This window comes from Amblyraja radiata, chromosome 23 (genome assembly GCF_010909765.2).
Source record: "Amblyraja radiata isolate CabotCenter1 chromosome 23, sAmbRad1.1.pri, whole genome shotgun sequence".
Taxonomy (NCBI): domain Eukaryota; kingdom Metazoa; phylum Chordata; class Chondrichthyes; order Rajiformes; family Rajidae; genus Amblyraja; species Amblyraja radiata.
The window spans coordinates 20,216,268-20,235,250 of record NC_045978.1 but is presented as its reverse complement, the minus strand read 5'-3'; the positions used below and the strand labels follow the sequence as shown (position 1 = coordinate 20,235,250).

The window sequence follows — 18,983 nt, the reverse complement described above, 5'->3', positions numbered from 1 at the left end:
CACTCTGGATCTTCCCCTTTGCTCTACTTATCATACTGCAGTTTGTCTTGATTGTATTTATGAAAAGTATTATGTGATCTGTTTGGACAGCATGCAAAACAAAGCTTTTTACTGTGCCTCAGTTCACCTTGACAATAATAAAGCTACACCTATACCGAGCTACACCAATCTTCCACAGGGTGTGTTCATTCATAATTTCATATTATTTGTGAATTCTCCCAGATTGGAAATATCAAAGCAGGTTAAATGGTTAAATTTATTTTCTCATTCTGATCAATATCCTTTTAGATTTAGGTTATGTCGGTAGTGTAAGAGGTCCATGGCGTTCTGTTGCTTAGGGCTGTGTGGGTCGGTTCAAGAACCTGGTGGTGTGGGACTTCCTGCTTCTGTAGCTCCTCCTCCCACCAAGTCCAGGCCGACCAGCGATCACCCCATATACTAACCTACATGCACTATTTAACAATTTACCAAAGCCAATTAACCTACAAACCTGTATGTCTTTGGTGTGTGGGTGGAACCCAGAGCACCCGGAAAAAAACAACGAGGTCACAGGGATGACATACAAACTCCACACAGATTGCACCCGTGGTCATGATGGAAGTTAGTTCTCTGCCGCTGTGAGGCAGCAACTGTACTGCTGTACCACTCACCACCCTCTGTGTGGAAAATATCCTGCCCGAACATCTCCTTTGAGCTTTGCTGAAGAATCCATGGCCAATTCCACGGACACGTTCACCTGTGATATCCCTTCCGCCTGTAATCAGAAACCAGGAAGAAAGTGAATTATCGGAAGAGGCGTTCGATCGGACAGCTGCTAAACTTGGAGCTGTGTGAAGAAGCAATGTGGAGCATGGTAGCTAAGCCTGCAAGTCTCCTGTGGCCAGGCAGGGACTGGCCCAGTAAGGATATATTTGTGGTTCTTGTCAAGGTGACAGATGACAGCTCAGGAAGGCAAACATTCTCGCCCATTCTGTGCAGACCTGGTGCATCGTACACCTCTGCTTTGGCAGCTCAGTCTGCACGCCGGAGGTTGCAGGAAGACCTGGTAGAAGAATATAAAATTATGAGAGGGATAGAGAGGGTAGAAACTTTTACCCTGGATGCAATAAAAATGTATTAGAGGACATAACTTTAAGGTGAGGGAGGCGAAGTTTAAAGGACATGTGCAGGGCAAGCTTTTTGTACACAGAGAGTGTGAGTGCCTGGTACGTGCTGCCAGGGTTGGTGGTGAAGGCAGATACGATAGTGGTGTTTAAGGGAGTTGTGAATAGGCACATGGGTACGCAGGAATAGAGGAATATGGATTATGTGCAGGAAGATAAGAGTTGGTCTTGGCATCATGTTCGCTATAGACATCGTGGGCCGAAGGGCCTGTCCCTGCTGGTCTGTTCTATGTTCTATGACATCTGGGGTTCAGTGGGTTCACACGTGCTACTGGATTGAAGCCCCCTGCAGAGACATGAGCACATAGTCTAAGGCTGACGGGTCTACCAGAGGCATTGTCTTTCACAGTGGCGCAGCGGGTAGAGCTGCTGCCTCCCAGCATCAGGAACCCAGGTTCGATCGACTGCTGTCTGTACGGAGTTTGCATGTTCTCCCAGTGACTGCGTGGGTTTCCTCCAGATGCTCCAATTTCCTCTCACATCCCAAAGACGTGTGGGTTTGTAGATTCATTCTCCCTCTGTAATTTGCCCCGAGGGCTTTGTTTAGTTTAGTTTAGTTTAGCGATACAGCATAGAAACACCGAGTCCATGCCGACCATTGATTACTCTATTGTTGCACACTAGTTATCCCACTGCACACTAGGGGCAAATTACAGAGTATGTAGGGAGTGGATGAGAAAATGGGATAACTTAGAACTAGTGTGAACTGGTGATTGATGGTCGAGTGGACACGTGGGCTGCGGGGCCTATTTCCGTGCTGTATCTCTAAAATAAGCTAAATTGAAGAGACCCTGAGGCACTGTGCTGAATTAGGGATCCTTGCCAGTCGATATCTATCTCTCGTCCAACTCATTAAACCTGATGGTCACATTGCTGTTTGTGTACAGATCATCTGTTGTGTTGCCCACTCCTCCCAGGTGGTCTGTCAGGGTCCACACTGACTTAATTCCACTGGAGCTGCAGTGGTGCCTGGGATGGTGGTGGTTGAGGCAGAAACGATAGTGGTGTTTCAGAGACTTTTAGATAGGCACATGGATATGCAGGGAATGGAGGGGTATGGATCGCATGCAGGCAGGGAAGATTTGTTTAACCATCAGTCAACTATCAGTCTGAAGAAGGGTTTCGGCTCGAAACGTTGCCTATTTCCTTCGCTCCACAGATGCTGCTGCACCCGCTGAGTTTCTCCAGCATTTTTGTCTACCTTAGTTTAACTATATTCGGCACAGTAATTGTAGGAAGATGGGCCTGTTCCTGCACTGTATTGCTCTTTAGAGAGATATAACATGGAAACAGGCCCTTCAGCCCGTGCCATCCAGCGATCACCCCACACAATAGCACTATGCTATACACTAGGGACAATTTACATTTTATACCTAGCCAAGTAACCTTACAAATCTGTACGTCTTTGGAGAGTGTGTTGAAACCAGAACACTCAAAGAAAAATCCGTGTAGAATGTACAAACTTCGCATAGACAATCCCCTTAGTAAGGATTGAATCTGGGTCTCTGGCGCTGTAAGACCGCAACTCTACCGCTGCACCACTGTGCCGCCCCAATATACTAATGTTCTAAAATGAACATCTACGCTAATCCCATTTCCCTGCATTTGACCCATATCCCTCTAAATCGATTCTATCCATGTATCTGAACAAATGTATTTTAAATGTTGTTATAGTACCTGCCTCAACTAACTCATCTGGCAGGCAGCTCATTCCCTCTGATACTCCAATACTCACCACCCTCTGTGTGGACAAGGTTGCCCCTCGTGCATTAAATCTTTCAGCTCTCACCTCATACTCCAGTTCTCAAAAACTATCGGCATTCATGCTATCTATGGCCCATGATTGTATGCACCCCTCAGTCTCAAGAGCTCCAGGGAATAAAGTCCTAGGCTTCTCAATCTCCTCCTACACCTCCACTCCTTGAGTCCAGGCAACGTCCTCACAAATCTTTTCTGCACCCTTTCCAGCTTAATTGTGGTGAGGATGTTGCAATTTTTCAAGGAGTCTTTGAGGACATATTTGAATCTTCCTTCTGGACATCTGGTAATCTCCTTGTGTGTCTGAGGTTGGGATAGTGAGCCTGGTTTAGGTACCTGGCATTGGAGTTGCCAGTGGGAGCTAACTGCATCATCTGAACTCAGGTCCTGTGGATGTCGGTCAGCAAGAGGACATTGTTGTTGGTTTGTTTAGGCTTCCAGTGAATTTAGTTTGATTTAGTTTAGAGATACAGCGTGGAAACTGGCTCTTTGGCTCACCGAGTCCACGCCGACCAGCGACCCCCTTTACACTAGCACACACTACACACGAGGGACAATTTACAATTGTTACCGAAGCAAATTTCCGTACAAACTTACATCTTTGGTGTGTGGGAGGAAACTGGAGAACCCAGGGAAAACCTACACAGGCACAGGGAGAACGTGCAAACTCCACACAGACAGCATCCATAGCCAGGATCGAACCTGGGTCTCTGACACTCTAAGATGGCAACCCTACTACTGCACCACTGTGCCACCCCATTTTGAGGGATTTGCAGAGACAGCACTGGTGGTTCCTCTCCAGTGCTCTATAGGTAGTCACTGCTGCCTGCTAGACCATGGGGTTTGGGCCAGATGTGATGTCTTGACCTTCAAACATCTGTTTCCTCAATTGACCAAATGCTGCACTGGTGTATTGAAGGTGGAGGAGACTTTCATCTTTGCTGACTGTCCTTGGGTGGAGATGAATCTCAACATATCATCTCCAGGTGAGGGTAGTTAGGAGGGGATAGTGTTCCCCATTTTCCATTGGAATATGTGTGTTTCCTACATCAGAGCAGTTACACCCGTTCAGAAGCCCACGGCAACCCTTGGGGACATCCTGTAATGGGGGAGACGTTACCAACGCATGTCTCTCTTCCCCCGTTGTGTTACGCTGACCAAGGATGGAGGCAGGACCGGAAGGTCTTTCTTTTGAGCCTCACATCATACCGTTGCCTCACCGAGCGATCGCTACAGTTTCTCTGCCAGTGTGAGGCTGTAAGGGCAAATTATTGAGTGGGACTGGATATTGGCAGCACGATGTGTTTTAACTGGGTCTGATCCACTGGGGCTTCTGATGTGTTTTAAAGGCAGCCACTTTCCAGCACTGAATGTGAGGACACTCTAGAGCAGCTAAAGCACGCTGACGTCGCAAGTGCTGGAGCTGTGCCAACGTTTGTACATTCAGGACAGTTTGCTCTCCATCGCTGAAGTGGATTGATTGGGGTTGGGGGAGAAAGCTGCAGTAGTTTAGACTTTAAGGGCCTGTCCCACTTGAGCGTCATTTGCACGTCACGCAGGTGGGGCTCGAAGAATTTGTGAATCCCAAAATCCTGGGGCGCTGCGCACGACCGCGGGTCATTGCCTGCGCCACCACGTCTCACCACTGCCGTGCGCGTGTAATGCATGCCATGCGTGCAGCACTTGCACGTCACGACACGTGCATCGTGACGCCTAAACGATGTCGCGCAAATGAAGCCCAAGTGGGACAGGCCCTTTAGACTTTAGAGATACAGCTCGGAAACAGGCCCTTCATCCCACCGAGTCCACAACGACCATCTATCACCCCCTACACCAGCACCATCCTACACACTAGAGACAATTCACAACTTTTTTTTACCAAAGACCTACATACCCACATGTGTTTGGAGTGTGGGAAGAAACGGGAGCACCCGGAGAAAACCCATGTGGTCACAGGGAGAACGTATAATCTCTGGAGACAGAGCCTGTAGTCAGGATAGAACCCAGGTCTCTGGTGCTGTATGGCAGCAAGTCTACCGCTGCGCCACTGTGCTGCCCCTTTACTTCTTCTTCTTGCGTATGGCGTGCACAGCCTAAAGTTATAGTTCAAGGGTAGACATCCAGGCTAGGACAGCATCAGTTACTGGGTGGATGGATTTGATGCCACCAGGGAAAAGCCTCAGTGAGCAGTCATTCACCATGTGTGGGATGGTCTGGTCTGGATGTCTGCAGTCGCAGCTTGCGGACATCCAGAGGGATGGGAAGGGAGATTGCAACCTTCACGTGGTCCACCCTGTTTCGACTAATGCCATCAACCCGACGTGCACAAACATATAGATGCCCCTTTACTGATGCTGGATTTGAAAGGCTGGTTACCGAGTAGCCACATATCCAAGACCTTTAGTCACAGCCTAAGGTCAGTGCCCACTGCTTCGCTGTTTAAGGTACTAGAGAATTCTGACAAAAGGTCCGGACTTGAAACGTCACCTATCCATCTTCTCCAGATACTGCCCGACCCGCTGAATTACTCCAGCATTTTGTGTCTATCTTCTGTATAAACCAGCATCTGCAGTTTCTTCTTACGCATGCATGTAATCAAGCCATGCACAAGTACAACCTGTAGTGTAAAGAGAAGTACAAGTACAACATGTAGTGTGAACACTCCTGACTCTCCAAGAGATGCAGTGACATGCACTCTCACAGTTCAGTGTGGCAGTGAGGTGTAATCATATGATTCAGTGCTGCTCTCCATAGGATTCTGCCTTTGACTGCATAATTCAACGCACTGTTATGTTATTTTTAACACAGTATTCAATGTGGAATTCTATATATATATTTCAAACCCACGTATCCCTTTGCTGCCTTCACAGTCATAGCATACACCACCTAGTGTGTATACATGAAATGCATCTGATGCTGATATATAACAACGTAGTCTAAACGACAATGATAATTAATATAAATATGCAGACTTCAACGATAAAGCTTGACAGAGAGTCATAGAGCTACAGAGCTGCACAACACAGAAACAGGCCATTCGGCCCATCTTAACCCTGCCGACCAAATTGGTGTTCTGGGCTTGTACCTCCAGTTTCACCTCCAGTTTAAATTCCATTTGGAATATTTTGGTGGACCAAGAAACCAAGAACCAAGAACATTTGCCTGCATTTGACTCATATCCCGCTAAACCCATTCTATCTCTATATTTGTCCGAATGTCCTTTAAAAGTCGTATTGTATCCACTTCTATAGCCTCCTCTGGCAGCTCACTCCAGATATAGACTACTCTCTGAGTAAAAATGTTTCCCCTGAGATCTCTCTTAAATCTTACCCCTCTCACCTTAACCCTGCGCCCTCAAGTTTTAGAATCCTCTACCCCGGGGAAAAAGACTGTGAGCGTTCACTTTACCCATGCCCCTCATGATCTTGTACACCTCAATAAGATCACCCCACAGCCTCCTACAGAAAAATGTCCCAGCCTATCCAACCTCTCCCTATAACTGAAGCCCGCAAGCCCAGGTAACATCCTGGTGAATCTCTTCTGCACCCTTTCCAACTTACTCTCACACTACTACTTATTGTCACTATTTATTGCGACTGTGCGTACGTGCAGGTGAATATCAGGACTATTTATTTGTTGATGAAAGGATAATATATAGTAATTGTATTGTATGAAGGGAATACACTGCAGTGCTGTCTGGGACAGGCATATAATAATCTGGGGCTGCCGTGGTGCACCAGGCTGCCTCAGTGTTACTTAACGTTGCAGGACAGAAGAATACAGTGCCATTATTTATCCTGCCCTCTCAAAGGAAAAGGTTAGACAGATGCTGAAAACCTAGCATAAAAAAAAGGAAAATACTTCAAACACTCAGCAGGCCAGGCAGCATCTGTGTTGTGTTGTGTTCACCCCGTGTGTGGTGTTCCGTCTGTTCCATCGTCATCTGCACGCGACACTAGTTAACACATCAGTTGTGTGGGGAGAGGGGCAGGGACACAATGTACGGGGTGGGCACAACATTATTGTGGGGGCTCCCCCCACCTACCCTCTCCCCTGAGAGAGGTATAAACACAACCATGGGGAGGGAACGAGTGGCTCAGGGGGTTTGTCAGGGGGGAAGGGGGAGAGAGGTGGGGGGAGTGAGGAGGGGGGGGGGGAGTGAGGAGGGGGGAGAGAGGTAAGGAATGAGGGGAGAGGAATGAGGGGGGAGTGAGAAAGGGGAGAGGAGTGAGGGGGAAGGTGAGAGTTGGGGTGGGGAAGGGGATAGGAGGGCAGAGGGTCAGGAGTGCAGGAGGATGAGGGGTGATCTTATAGAGGTGTATAAAATCATGAAGGAAATAGATCGGGTGGTGCAGCGGGTAGAGCCGCTGCCTCACAGCGCCAGAGACCCGGGTTTGATCCTGACCACAGTTGCTGTCTGTACGGAGCTTGCACGTTCTCCTCGTGTCCTGTGTGGGGCCTCTCTGGGTGCCCCGGCCTCCTCCCACACTCCAAAGGCGCGCAGGTTTGTAGGTTAATTGGCTTTGGTTAAAATTGTAAATTGTCTCTAGTGTGTGCAAGACAGTGCCAGTGTGCGGGGATCGCTGCTCGGCACAGACTCAGAGACTGAAGGACCCGTTTCCGCGCCGTATCGCTAAACCAAACTAAAGGAACCTAAGGGGCAACATTTTCACTCAATGGGTGATGGGTGAATGGAATGAGCTGCTGGAGGAGGCAGTTGAGGCTGGGACTTTAACATTTAAGAGACATCTGGACAGGTACATGGATAGTAAACTGAAGCACAGATAAAAGCAGCTGTCCCCTACACGGGAATGGTCTCTCCCCAGGAGATGGTGAGGGTGGGGGAGGGGGGGGGGGGGTGATTCCAAGCGGGGGAGTGGGAGGGGGGTGGGATGGAGAGAGGGAGGGGGAGATGGAGAGGGAGGGAGAGAGAGGGGGAGAGAAGGAGAGGGAGAAAGGGAGGAGGAAAGGGGGAGGGAGAGTGGGGGGATGGGACTAGTGGGACCAGGATAATCAAGAACCAGTCTCACCCCCGGCCACTCCCTCTTCTCCCCTCTCCCATCGGGCAAAAGGTACAGAGGTGTGAAAATGCCCACCTCCAGATTCAGGGACAGTTTCTTCCCAGCAGTTATCAGGCAACTGAATCATCTTATCACAACCAGAGAGCAGTCCTGAACTACTATCTACCTCATTGGTGACCCTGGGACTATCCTTGATCGGACTTCACTGGCTTTACCTTGCACTAAACGTCATTCCCTTTATCATGTAATTTGTACACAATAAATGGCTCGATAGTTTTGTTTAGTTTAGTTTAGAGATACAGTGTGCAAACAGGCCCTTCGGCCCACCAGGTCCGCGCCGACCAGCGATCCCCGCACACCAACCACTCCACAGCCACTAGGAACAAGTTTTTTTTTAACATTTACCAAGCCAATTCTGTGAATAGTGTGCTGTGGACAAACGATCAGTATTAATGCCCTGTCCATTGTGAAACCTAGACTGTGTCTGAATGTGTGTGTCTGAGTGTGCGTGTGTGTGAGTGAGTGTATGAGTGAGTATGCGAGTGAATGTATAAGAGTGTGTGTGACTGTGTGTATGTGAGTGTATATGTGTGAGTGTATGAGTGAGTATGTGTGAGTATGTGTGAGTGAGGGTGTGTAAGTGTGTGTGAGTGAGTGTGTAAGCGAGTGTGTAAATGAGAGAGTATGAGTGTGTACATGAATGAGTGTGTAAGAGTGTGTGTGTGAGTGTGTATGTTAGTGTGGATTGTCTCCGTGGATTGTCACCATGTCGTGGTGGAGAAGCTTGCGAGGTCCTGAGAGCGATGCCGTCTGGAGCTATGCTCCTGGTAGGGCCACCGATGGCGGTAAGGTCGAGGGGGAGGACTCTGACAAAGAGCAATCCAACGATGACCTCAATGGTGGAACAGGCGGAGGACGATGGCTGACAGTGGAGCGTCACAACGGCTGGGAAGGCGGATGAAGGCTGCAGCAGAAAAGGGTCTCCGGTCGTCTTGGACTCCATGCCACTGGATCCTCACCCACATCTGTCAAGGACCTTGTGGTGGCTGTCTGTGCACCAGTCTCCCCACGTTAAACAAAGTCACGCACTAGCGCGCTCCATGAGAGGACAGTCGCACTCGTTTCGAATAACCGCCGATGATGATGATGAGGCAGCATCTGTGGTGAGGGAAACAGTTAATGTTGGAGGTGGGAGACCCTCCATCATTTCTGTGCATCACTGTGCAGCCCTGTGTTATATATCAGCAGTGTACATCAGCATTCTCAATGTCGTCTGAGATTGCACAAATTATCACTGAGCAGTTTACAACAGTAGTGCTTTACACTGCAGTTTGTTGGGTAACTGATTAAAATGCCTCTGTTCAAGCCTCCAGTTTGCATGGTATCTGTTTAGTACAGAATAATCTCACAATGAACTGCAAGGACAAAGTTTGCTGATGCTACAATAAAAAATGTTTTAAATTAATATCTGAAATTAAGAAAACAAATACAAAGACTGGAGAAAGCAGAATTTAACTTGGCTATCACCTCTTGGGCAGGACAAAGTCTGGCAAGTGAAGAAAGGTTTTGTGTCTGGAGGAGGGTCCAGACCCAAAACGTCACCTGCTTCTTTGCTCCATAGATGCTGCCTGAGCCGCTGAGTCACTCCAGCACATTGTATCTATCTCGGGCAAGTGAGAGGTGGACACAAGTGAGGGGTAATTGACAGATGGGTGGAGAAGGTGACACACGCTAGAAATAAAAGGGAGACAAAAGTGTGTGTGAGAGATAAAGAGAGGAGAGAAGTGAGATGGAAAGCTAGAGGGAGGAACATGGGTGGATGAGGGCAGGGAGAGAGGAAAGAGGAGAGGGATGGACTGGGCTACATCTACAATCTACAATTTCTTGGGATCTTGGGCAGACTCGGGCTAGTCAAGCGGAATCTGGTTCTTCACTTTTGGAGCAGCATGTTCAGGTGGTGGCAACACACAGGGTGCAGAAGGATTTCCCCCCTGCCTCCCTCCCGCCAATGACTTTACTCTGAGGATCCCACAGTAGGACTCACCGCAGTAACCGAGAAGGAAGGCAGGAAGTATTGTCAAGGCAGTCACGGTGGCGCAGCGGTAGAGTTGCTGCCTTACAACAAAATGCAGCACCGGAGACCTGGGCTTCGATACCGACTACGGACGTTGTCTTTACGGAGTTTGTACCTTCTCCCCGTGAGGCTTTTTCTGAGATCTTTGGTTTCCTTTCACATTCCAAAGACGTACAGGTTTGTAGGTTAATTGGCTTGGTTAATGTAAAAATTGTCCAGTATAAAATTGTCCAACTACCCGTATAGTCCCTGGTGGACTCTTCGGAATGTACAAGGAACAAGGTACAAGGATACCTGCCATCCTGGCTATACACTCTTCTCTCTTCGACCTTCTGGAAGGAAGTACAGGAGCTTGAAAGCTTGGATGTCCAGATTTAAGAACCACTACTTAAGTTTTAGCTTAATGGTCACAGACCCAGGTTTAATCCTGGGTATGGGTGCTGTCTGTATGGAGTTTGTACGTTCACCCTGTGACCATGTGGGGTTTCTCTGGGTGCTCCTGTTTCCTCCCACATCTCAAATGTACAGGTTTGTAGGTTAATTGGCTTTGGTAAAATTGTAAATTGTACCTAGTGTGTAGGAGTGTGTAAGGGTACATGGTGGTTGCTGATTGGCATGGACTCTGGGGTTAGTAGGGCCTGTTTCTGCACGGTATTTCTAAAGTCTTTAAGGCTACTTCCCCGCTGCTATCAGACTCACCTCTTTCCCATCCTCTCCACAGAGGTACTGTCACGTAACTCTTAACTCTTAACTGTCACTCAAAAAGGCCCTGTCTCACGAAGCGAGTTTACCCAAGAACTCTCCCGAGTTTAAAAAAAAATCAAACTTTTGGTAAGTACGTAGTGGGTACGTCGGAGCTCGTGGATGTCTCGTAACAGCTCATAATGCTAACGGCAGGCACTCGGGAAATGCGGAAACTCGTAACGTTTTTTCAGCAGTGTGAAAAATTTCCAAGAGTAAAATAATACTCGTGATGAAGTACCACGAGTTTGATTTTCTTTAAACTCGGGAGAGCTCTTGGGTAAACTTGCATCGTGGGACAGGGGCTTACCTCTAGCTTTTTTGCTCTTATTGTATTTTAGTATTTATTGCATTAGTTCAGATTCCACTGCAATCTTTGCCCCATTCTGCTGTTCTGCATTATTTATATATTGTTGTATTTATCATCACTTTATGTACACTGTTTACTCTGTAGCATATGCAAACAGGAATTTCATTGCACCCTGGTGTATATGATCATAAACTAACACGATCATAAACTAATCTGAATATGAATCTAAAATTCCAAAGAAAAAACTCCACCAAATATATGGAAAGGTTTTCATATCAGAGGCTCTCTCTTGTCGAGTCAAAGAGTTGTACAGCATAAAAACAGGCCCTTCAGCTCACTGCATCTGTTTTGACCTCTTGTCCATCTCTACTGTCCCACTTGCCAGCATTAATTCCATCTCGCTCTTTCACCTGCTCATTTAAGCAGCTGTCGATATGTCTCTTACACATTGTTACTGTTCCTGCCTCCACCACCTCCTCTGACAGCTCATTCCAAATACCAACTACTCTTTGTATGAGAAATTTACCCCTCAGATAGACACAATGTGCTGGAGTAACACAGCAAGTCGGGCAGCATCTGTGGAGAAAAATAATAGTTTTGGGTTGGAACCCTTCTTCAGATGGCTGGAGAAGGGTTCCGACATGTGACTCACCTATTCTTTATCCCCAGAGATGCTGCCTGACCCACTGAGTTACTTCAGCATTTTGTGTCCTCTTTGGTGTAAACCAGCATCTGTAGTTCCTTCCTGCACATTTTGTCTACCTTTCGGGTCCATTTAAATCTCTTTCCTCTCACCTTAAACCTGTACCCTCTAATTTTGGACACTCCTGCCACGGGATCTAGGATGTGATGGGAACCGGGTCTATATCTTTACATACAGTATCTCCTGATTAGACAGGGTCCCTCCCATAGCTCAGCATTGCAGAGGAAGCTGATGAAGTACATGAGAAAGGAAGGATAGTGACTAAAAAGACACAAAGTGCTGGAGTAACTCAGCGAGTCAGGCAACATCCCTGGAGAACATAGATGGGCAATGTCTCGGATCGGAACCCTACTCTGAGATTGATGGAGTAGGCGGGAGGAGGCAGGAAACGTTAGGTGGGAGGGGGAGAAAAGCCTAACAAGTGATAGGTGGATACAAGTGAGGGAAGGAGTATGATTAGCAGATGGATGGACAAAGGCTAGAAATGCAAAGGAGACAAAAGGGTGTAAGATGAAGAGAGAAGATGAGTGAAATGTGAAGTCAGAGGGAGGATGAAAGGTGGAAGGATAGGGTAGGATAATGGGATAAATGGATATGCACAGGGTAGGCTACAGGGAAGAGTGGAGGAACAAAGTGGGACATATCAAAAATTGGGGAATTCAATGCCCATAACATTGGGTTGTAAACTACCCAAGCGGGATATGAGGTGCTGTTCCTCCTGTTTGCGTGTGGCCTCACTCTGGGAATGCAGGAGGCCCAGGACAGAAAGGTCAGTGTGGGAATGGGAAGGGGAGTTAAAATAGTTGGCAACCGGGAGATCCAGCAGGCCTTGGCGGACAGAGCACAAGTATTCAGTGAAGCTGTCGCCTAGTCTGTCCTTGGACTTGTCGAGGTAAAGGAGGCCACATCGGGAGCACCAGATGCAGGGGATGAGGTTAGAGGAGGTGCATTATTGACAAGGTGAATCTTGGGGAGAGGCTTGTTTGGAGCTCCTCTGTTGACTCCATATTCTGGGCTGCATCTGAGGTGCCAGTCCATGTGCTGTGAACTACTGATTCTCAGCAGTGCGGTTGGGCAAGATGCATAGTGAGCCTCAACTGCACCTGTGCAGAAATGTTCCTATTAGAATCCTTTTATTAATAGAAACACTACAGATGGCGGGGATAAATGGAGTGCGTTTCTGACTGCGATGATTTATCTCAGTAGAAAACCAAGACTTGCGTTTCTGCAGCGTTTTTTTTCAATGTCAGCTAATGAGGCGCCTTGAGCTGTAACTACTCTTTGTAGCACATGCTCAGCAAGATCCCAGAGAGAGCAATGAGATAACGGTCTGATAATCTCTTTAATGATGGACAAATGTCGGTCAGAAAGTTCCAGTTGATAGGGTGATAATAATGATATAAAGGTCAAGTCAATTTGAGTTTATTGTCATGAGCATAAGCGAGGTGCGGTTGTCTTTAGAGATACAGTGTGGAAACAGGCCCTTTGGTCCACTGAGTCCACACCGATCAGCGATCACACTGTACACTAGCACTATCCTACACACGAGGGACAATTTACAATTCTTATCGAAGCCAATTAACCTACAAACCTCTACGTCTGGAGTGTGGGAGGAAACCGGAGCACCCGTATAAAACCCACACGGTCACAGGGCGAACGTACAAACTCCGCACAGAGAGCATCCGTTGTCAGGATCGAACCAGAGGCTGTGAGGCAGCAACTCTGCCGCTGCGCCTCTGTGTCATCCTGTTTCCGTGCTGTATCTCTAAACTAAACTAAAAACTAAAGTAAAAAATGGAACTGTGGCCTGATAGCTGTTCTTGTCGATCAATGTTGTCACCTAGGGGAAGAGAACAAATGTAATGAGGCCTGCTGTGTTGACCTGACTGAGTTGCCCAGGAGCTGGTTGGGTGAGAGGAGACTGGATCACACAACGCTCCGGGCATCAGCTAGCAGGCTGGCATTAGCCTCGGCACCTCCACACTCGGAGGGAAGTGATTAACCAGAGTGTCTGCAGTCGGTCAGAATGTAATGAATTGCATTGGAAGCAGGTTTGAGGGGATGGACAGTGTGATAAACTGGTCCAGTGTTCACTGGTCCAGATGCTCACTGGTCCCAGACCTACAGGAGGTGTCAGATGTCACGGTTGGAACTGGAGTCAGAACGTTAAAGGATCTCGGCCTCAGGATGGGCCTGATTGGTTAGGAGTGGGTCAGGTTCGATTGGTTGGGAACGGGTAGCGGTTGCATTTGATTGGTTGGTTTGATTTGATTTGATTGGTTGTGATTGCATTGGGGGTGGGACACATTTGATTGCCCTTGATTGGTTGGGAACAGTATGGTTTGCATTTGATTGCAACCAATCAATTGCATTTGCATTTGATTGGTTGTGGTTGCATTGGGGAGGGGGGGGGGGGTGGGTCAGGTTTGGTTGGCAATGATTGTCCAAGAACGAGTAGTGTTTGGTTGGTCAGATGTGGGTTAGGCTCGATTAGATCATAAGACAGAGGGGCAGCATTAGGCCATTTGGCCCATCATGTTTACTCCGCCATTCAATCATGGCTGATCTATCTTTCCCTCGCAACCCCATTCTCCTGCCTTCTCCCTATATGGCAACCCTACTAATCAAGAGCCTGTCAATCCCCTTTTTAAAAATACTCAATGACTTGGCCTCCACACCGCTGTGTGTGGCTATGAATTCCACAGACTCACCACCATCTGGCTAAAGAAATTCCTCCTTATCTCCAATTTAAAGGTATGTCCTTCTATTCTGTGGCTGTGCCTTCTGGTCGTAGACTCTCCCACTAATGGAAATATCCTCTCCACATCCACTCTATCCAGGCCGTTCGCTATTCGGTAGGAGTCAATGAGATCCCTCCTTGACCAATCATTGGCTAAGATTGGTCAGGTGCAGGTCGGGTGTTAGGGTTCCTTCCTCCCACCTTTCCACTCTCCCCCCTCCCCATTTCCACCCACCTCTTCCCCTTTTCTACCCACCCCTCCCACCCTCCCACCTTCCTGCTCTCCGCCTTCCACCCTCCACCCTTCCTCTCCTTCTCACCCATTCTCCACCTGCCTCTCCTGCCCTCCTACCTCTGCACCATGCCACCCTTCCAGTCTTCACCCTCCTAGCCATCCTGCCCCCTCCTCCCCTCTGTGCATCCCCTATCACCACCTCCTCAATGTTTCTTCCCGTGTATGCACCTACTCACACTTTAAAGTCTTTTTACAATTTGCCGGCACTCCAATAATCTCCACTCCCACATCAGCCACCTTTCCAATAACCCCAATCTCTCACCGCTGGCAGTCCGTGCCATACGAGCCATTAAAAAGCTGGACTGTTCTGTTCCTGTAACTTCTGCATCTCCTTTGCCTCCTGTTATGAGCTGAAATTTCATAAATCAGTTGCGAGGTGTAATGCATCAGCTACAAATGGCGAGGCTGAGCAGTAATAGCTTGCGTCCCTCCAGCCGATTTTATTACTGGGAATTTTAATATGGTAGATGGAGTCAAAATTTACGGAAACAAAAATCAAATAAATTCCAGGGTGACTCAGGTTGGAATAATATGCCGCGTCTCAGTCTGATATTTTTTAGTTTAGTTTATTGTACTGAGGTACAATGAAAAGCTTTATTGTTGCGTGCTATCCAGTCAGCTGAAAGACGATACGTTACAATCGAGTATACAGATACAGGATAAAGGGAATAATGTTTAGTGCAAGATAAAGTCCAGTAAAGACCGATTAAATATAGCCCAATGAGATAGATGGGAGGTCAGGACCGCTTTCTAGTTGGTGTAAGGATGGTTCAGTTGCCTGATATCAGCTGGGAAGAAGCTGTCCCTGAATCTGGAAGTGTGCGTTTTCACGCATCTGTACCTCTTGCCTGATGAGAGAGGGGAGACGAGGGAGTGACCGGGATAAGACTTGTCCTTGATTATGCTGGTGGCTTGACCGAGGCAGCATGATATGTAGATGGAGTCAATGGAAGGGAGGTTTGAATTGCACGATTTGTCTGGGCTATGTCCACAACTCTCTGCAATTTCTTGTTGTCAGAGATGGAGCTGTTCCCAAACCATGCTGGGATGTATCGCCGATAAAATGCTTTCTGTAGAAGTTAGTGAGGGTTGTTGGGTTATGCCGAACTTCCTAAGTATAGCTAGACAGGAACTAGGACAGCCGCTATTAATTTACTTGGTGGTTATTTACTCACCTAATAATTCAGCATGGTTGGGTCAGAGTGGGGAACAGGTAGAGGTGCCTGGTGCCCCTGAATGGTCCTGCATTAGATAATGGAATTTCTCATCCTCTCGTAGATGGAGATGGTCGAAAGCTACGAGGTGCGATTCAGCGCAGCACGGAGACGGGACTCGCTGTTGAGATGCCAAGGAGAACCATTCGTCAAGCCAGCCACGAGTCCATCGAGGAAAGCATGAACAGCTATGGATCAGAGGGCAAGTAAGTGTTGGAATGGGCAAGATAGTAAATTGTTGTTGTTGCCTCCCGAACCAACTCACTCTCAACTGCCAACATAAAATATGCACGAGCACAACATAGGAATAGGCCCTTCAGCCCACAATGGCTATTCCCAGCTGTTATCAGGCAACTGAATCATCCCCTCACCAACTAGAGAGCAGTCCTGACCAATAACAATGGTCTAAACTCCCCATGAAGGGATAAGCCCAGTTAAGGTAGGTCAGGACCTCTCTCCTACTGGAGACCTGTTCTGACCTACCATCTACCTCATTGAAGACCCTCAGACTATCTTTAATTGGACTTTACTGGACTTTAACTTGCACTATATGTTAGTCTCTTTTTATCCTGTACCTGTACACAGTGGACGGCTTGATTGTAATCATGCATAGTCTTTTCACTGGAGGGCACACAACAACAAAGCTTTTCACTGTACCTCAGTATACGTGCCGACATTAAACGAAACTGAACGAAATTAAACTAAACTGTGCCAAACGATGCAAAGTTTATGTCCTCTGCCTGCACATTAACCATATCCCTCCATTCCCTGCATATGCACTATCGTATCTGCCTCTCCCACCACCCCTAGCAGCACGTTCCAGGCACCCACCACCCTCTGTATAAAAAAAGTTCCCCATCTCACCTTAAATCTATGCTCTTTAGGCCTTGACATTTCCACTCTGGGGAGAAAGGTTTTGACTGTCCACCCTATCTATGTCACTCAGAACTACACATAATAATTCAAATGCAGTCTTAACTGTAGGAAGTCAAGAGAATCAAGAGTGTTTTATTGTCATCCTGAAACAAAGCAATGAAATTCTTACTTGAAGCAGCACAACAGATATGTAAACATATTACTCTATAAAACCCATAATAAACAACAACAAAAAGATCAATATCTATATTAAAAAAAACTAGAATAAATAACATTAAAATGTTCAGCACATATAAAAATACAGACAAATAAATGAACAATCGTAGTGCAAAGTCAAAAATAATATCCCCAAGTCTATGTAGTTCAGAGCTTATTTGGAGGTTGTAGTGTTTAATAACCTGATAGTTGTAGGGAAGAAACTGTTCCTGAACCTGGACGTTACTGTTTTCAGGGTCATATATCTTCTTCCCGATGGCAGGGGTGAAATGAGAGCATGGCCAGGGTGGTGTGAGTCTCTGATCATGCTGGCTGCCTTTTTTGAGGCAGTGAATCCTGTAGATCCCTTTGATGGTGGGGAGGTCAGTACCCGCGATGGACCGGGCAGTGTTCACCACTTTTTGCAATCTTCTTTGTTCCTATAAAGCTGCAACGTGATTTCCTGACTCTTATACTCAGTGCCTCGATCGATGAAGGCCAGCATATACCACGCACCTACTTTACTACTCTATCTACTTGTACAATGTAATTACTAATCAGGATGCACCCAGGCAGCCTTGCGATCCGAATGGATGGCGGAGGTAACTTTCCCAGTCGTACAATCCCAACAGCGGAATGCTTGCAATCGGTTTCAATTCACCCTGACTGGACCTTTCTCCTCTGATTCATAGGCATTTCTGATTGACATGAACATCCAAATTTGTTCATATTCATAAGTGATAATAATCATCATAATCATAATCATACTTTATTAGCCAAGTATGTTTTGCAACATATGAGTAATTTGATTTGCCATACAGTCATACCAATAAAAAGCACCAAGGCACACAAAATACATTTTAACATAAACATCCACCACAGTGACTCCCCCACATTCCTCACTGTGATGGAAGGCGAAAAAAAAGTTCAATCTCTTCCCTTCTTTGTCTCCCGCGGTCGGGGGTCTCGAGCCTTCCGTTGTCGGGGTGATCTTGGCTTCCGTAGCCGGCGGTCAGGCCCTGCACGTCGGGGCGATCAAGCTCCCGAATCAGGTAGGATCTCAGCTTCCCATGCTGGGGATCGGACTTCAGGTCGGGGTTGGTCGAACCTTCTGCGACTTTGGAGCTTCCCGACATCATTCTCTACACAAGACTGCGAGCTCCTCGATGTTGGAATCCGCAGGCCGTGGTTGGAGCGTCTATCCTAGGCAAGGGATCGCAGGCTCCGGTGGTAAGTCCGAGGCCCCGCGGTGGGGCTCAAAGTCAGTCTCGAGCAAGGCTTCCAGCTCTATGATGTTAGGCCGCAGAGCGACCGGAGATACGATACGGAAAACAATCGCATCTCCGGCAAGGTACGAGATTGAAAAAAAAATAACCCCGACCCCCTCCCCCACCCCCCACATAAAACAAACCAGAGAACATTAACACAAACGTTTTAAAACACACTAAAAATAACAAAAAATACGAAAAGACATTGGCGAAGCTGTCATCGCTGACGGCGCCTCCAAGAAATATATATATAGATAGATAGATAAATACTTTATTAATCCCCTTATATATTTATGTGTATTTGTGGGTATGTGTATATATACACATTGAACTTTTTTCTCTCTCGTTTATTATATTGGTTACAGTGTACTATGTTTACATATTCTGTTGTGCTGTTCATTGTTCTATCTGAGACATATGACAATAAAACACTCTTGACTTCTCCCCATAACCCCTGACACCCGTACTAACCAAGAATCTATCTTTCCTTACCTTAAAAATATCCATCGACTTGGCCTCCGCAGTCTTCTGTGGCAACGAATTCCACAGATTCTCCAGCTTCTGGCTAAAGAAATGCCTCCTCATCTCTTTCCTAAAGTTGTCAGGAAACACAAGGAGAAGCTGG

The 18,983-nt window shown here is 47.1% G+C and overlaps 1 protein-coding gene across 1 annotated transcript in view; it reads left to right on the top strand.

Moving 5' to 3' along the window:
* Positions 1 to 18,983, top strand: part of LOC116986068 (regulating synaptic membrane exocytosis protein 4-like) — a 55,144-nt gene that overhangs the window by 9,538 nt on the left and 26,623 nt on the right. The window contains exon 4 of the mRNA XM_033041249.1: positions 16,084 to 16,225. Coding sequence (XP_032897140.1) covers positions 16,084 to 16,225 — 142 coding nt within the window. The remainder of the gene's footprint in view (positions 1 to 16,083; positions 16,226 to 18,983) is intronic.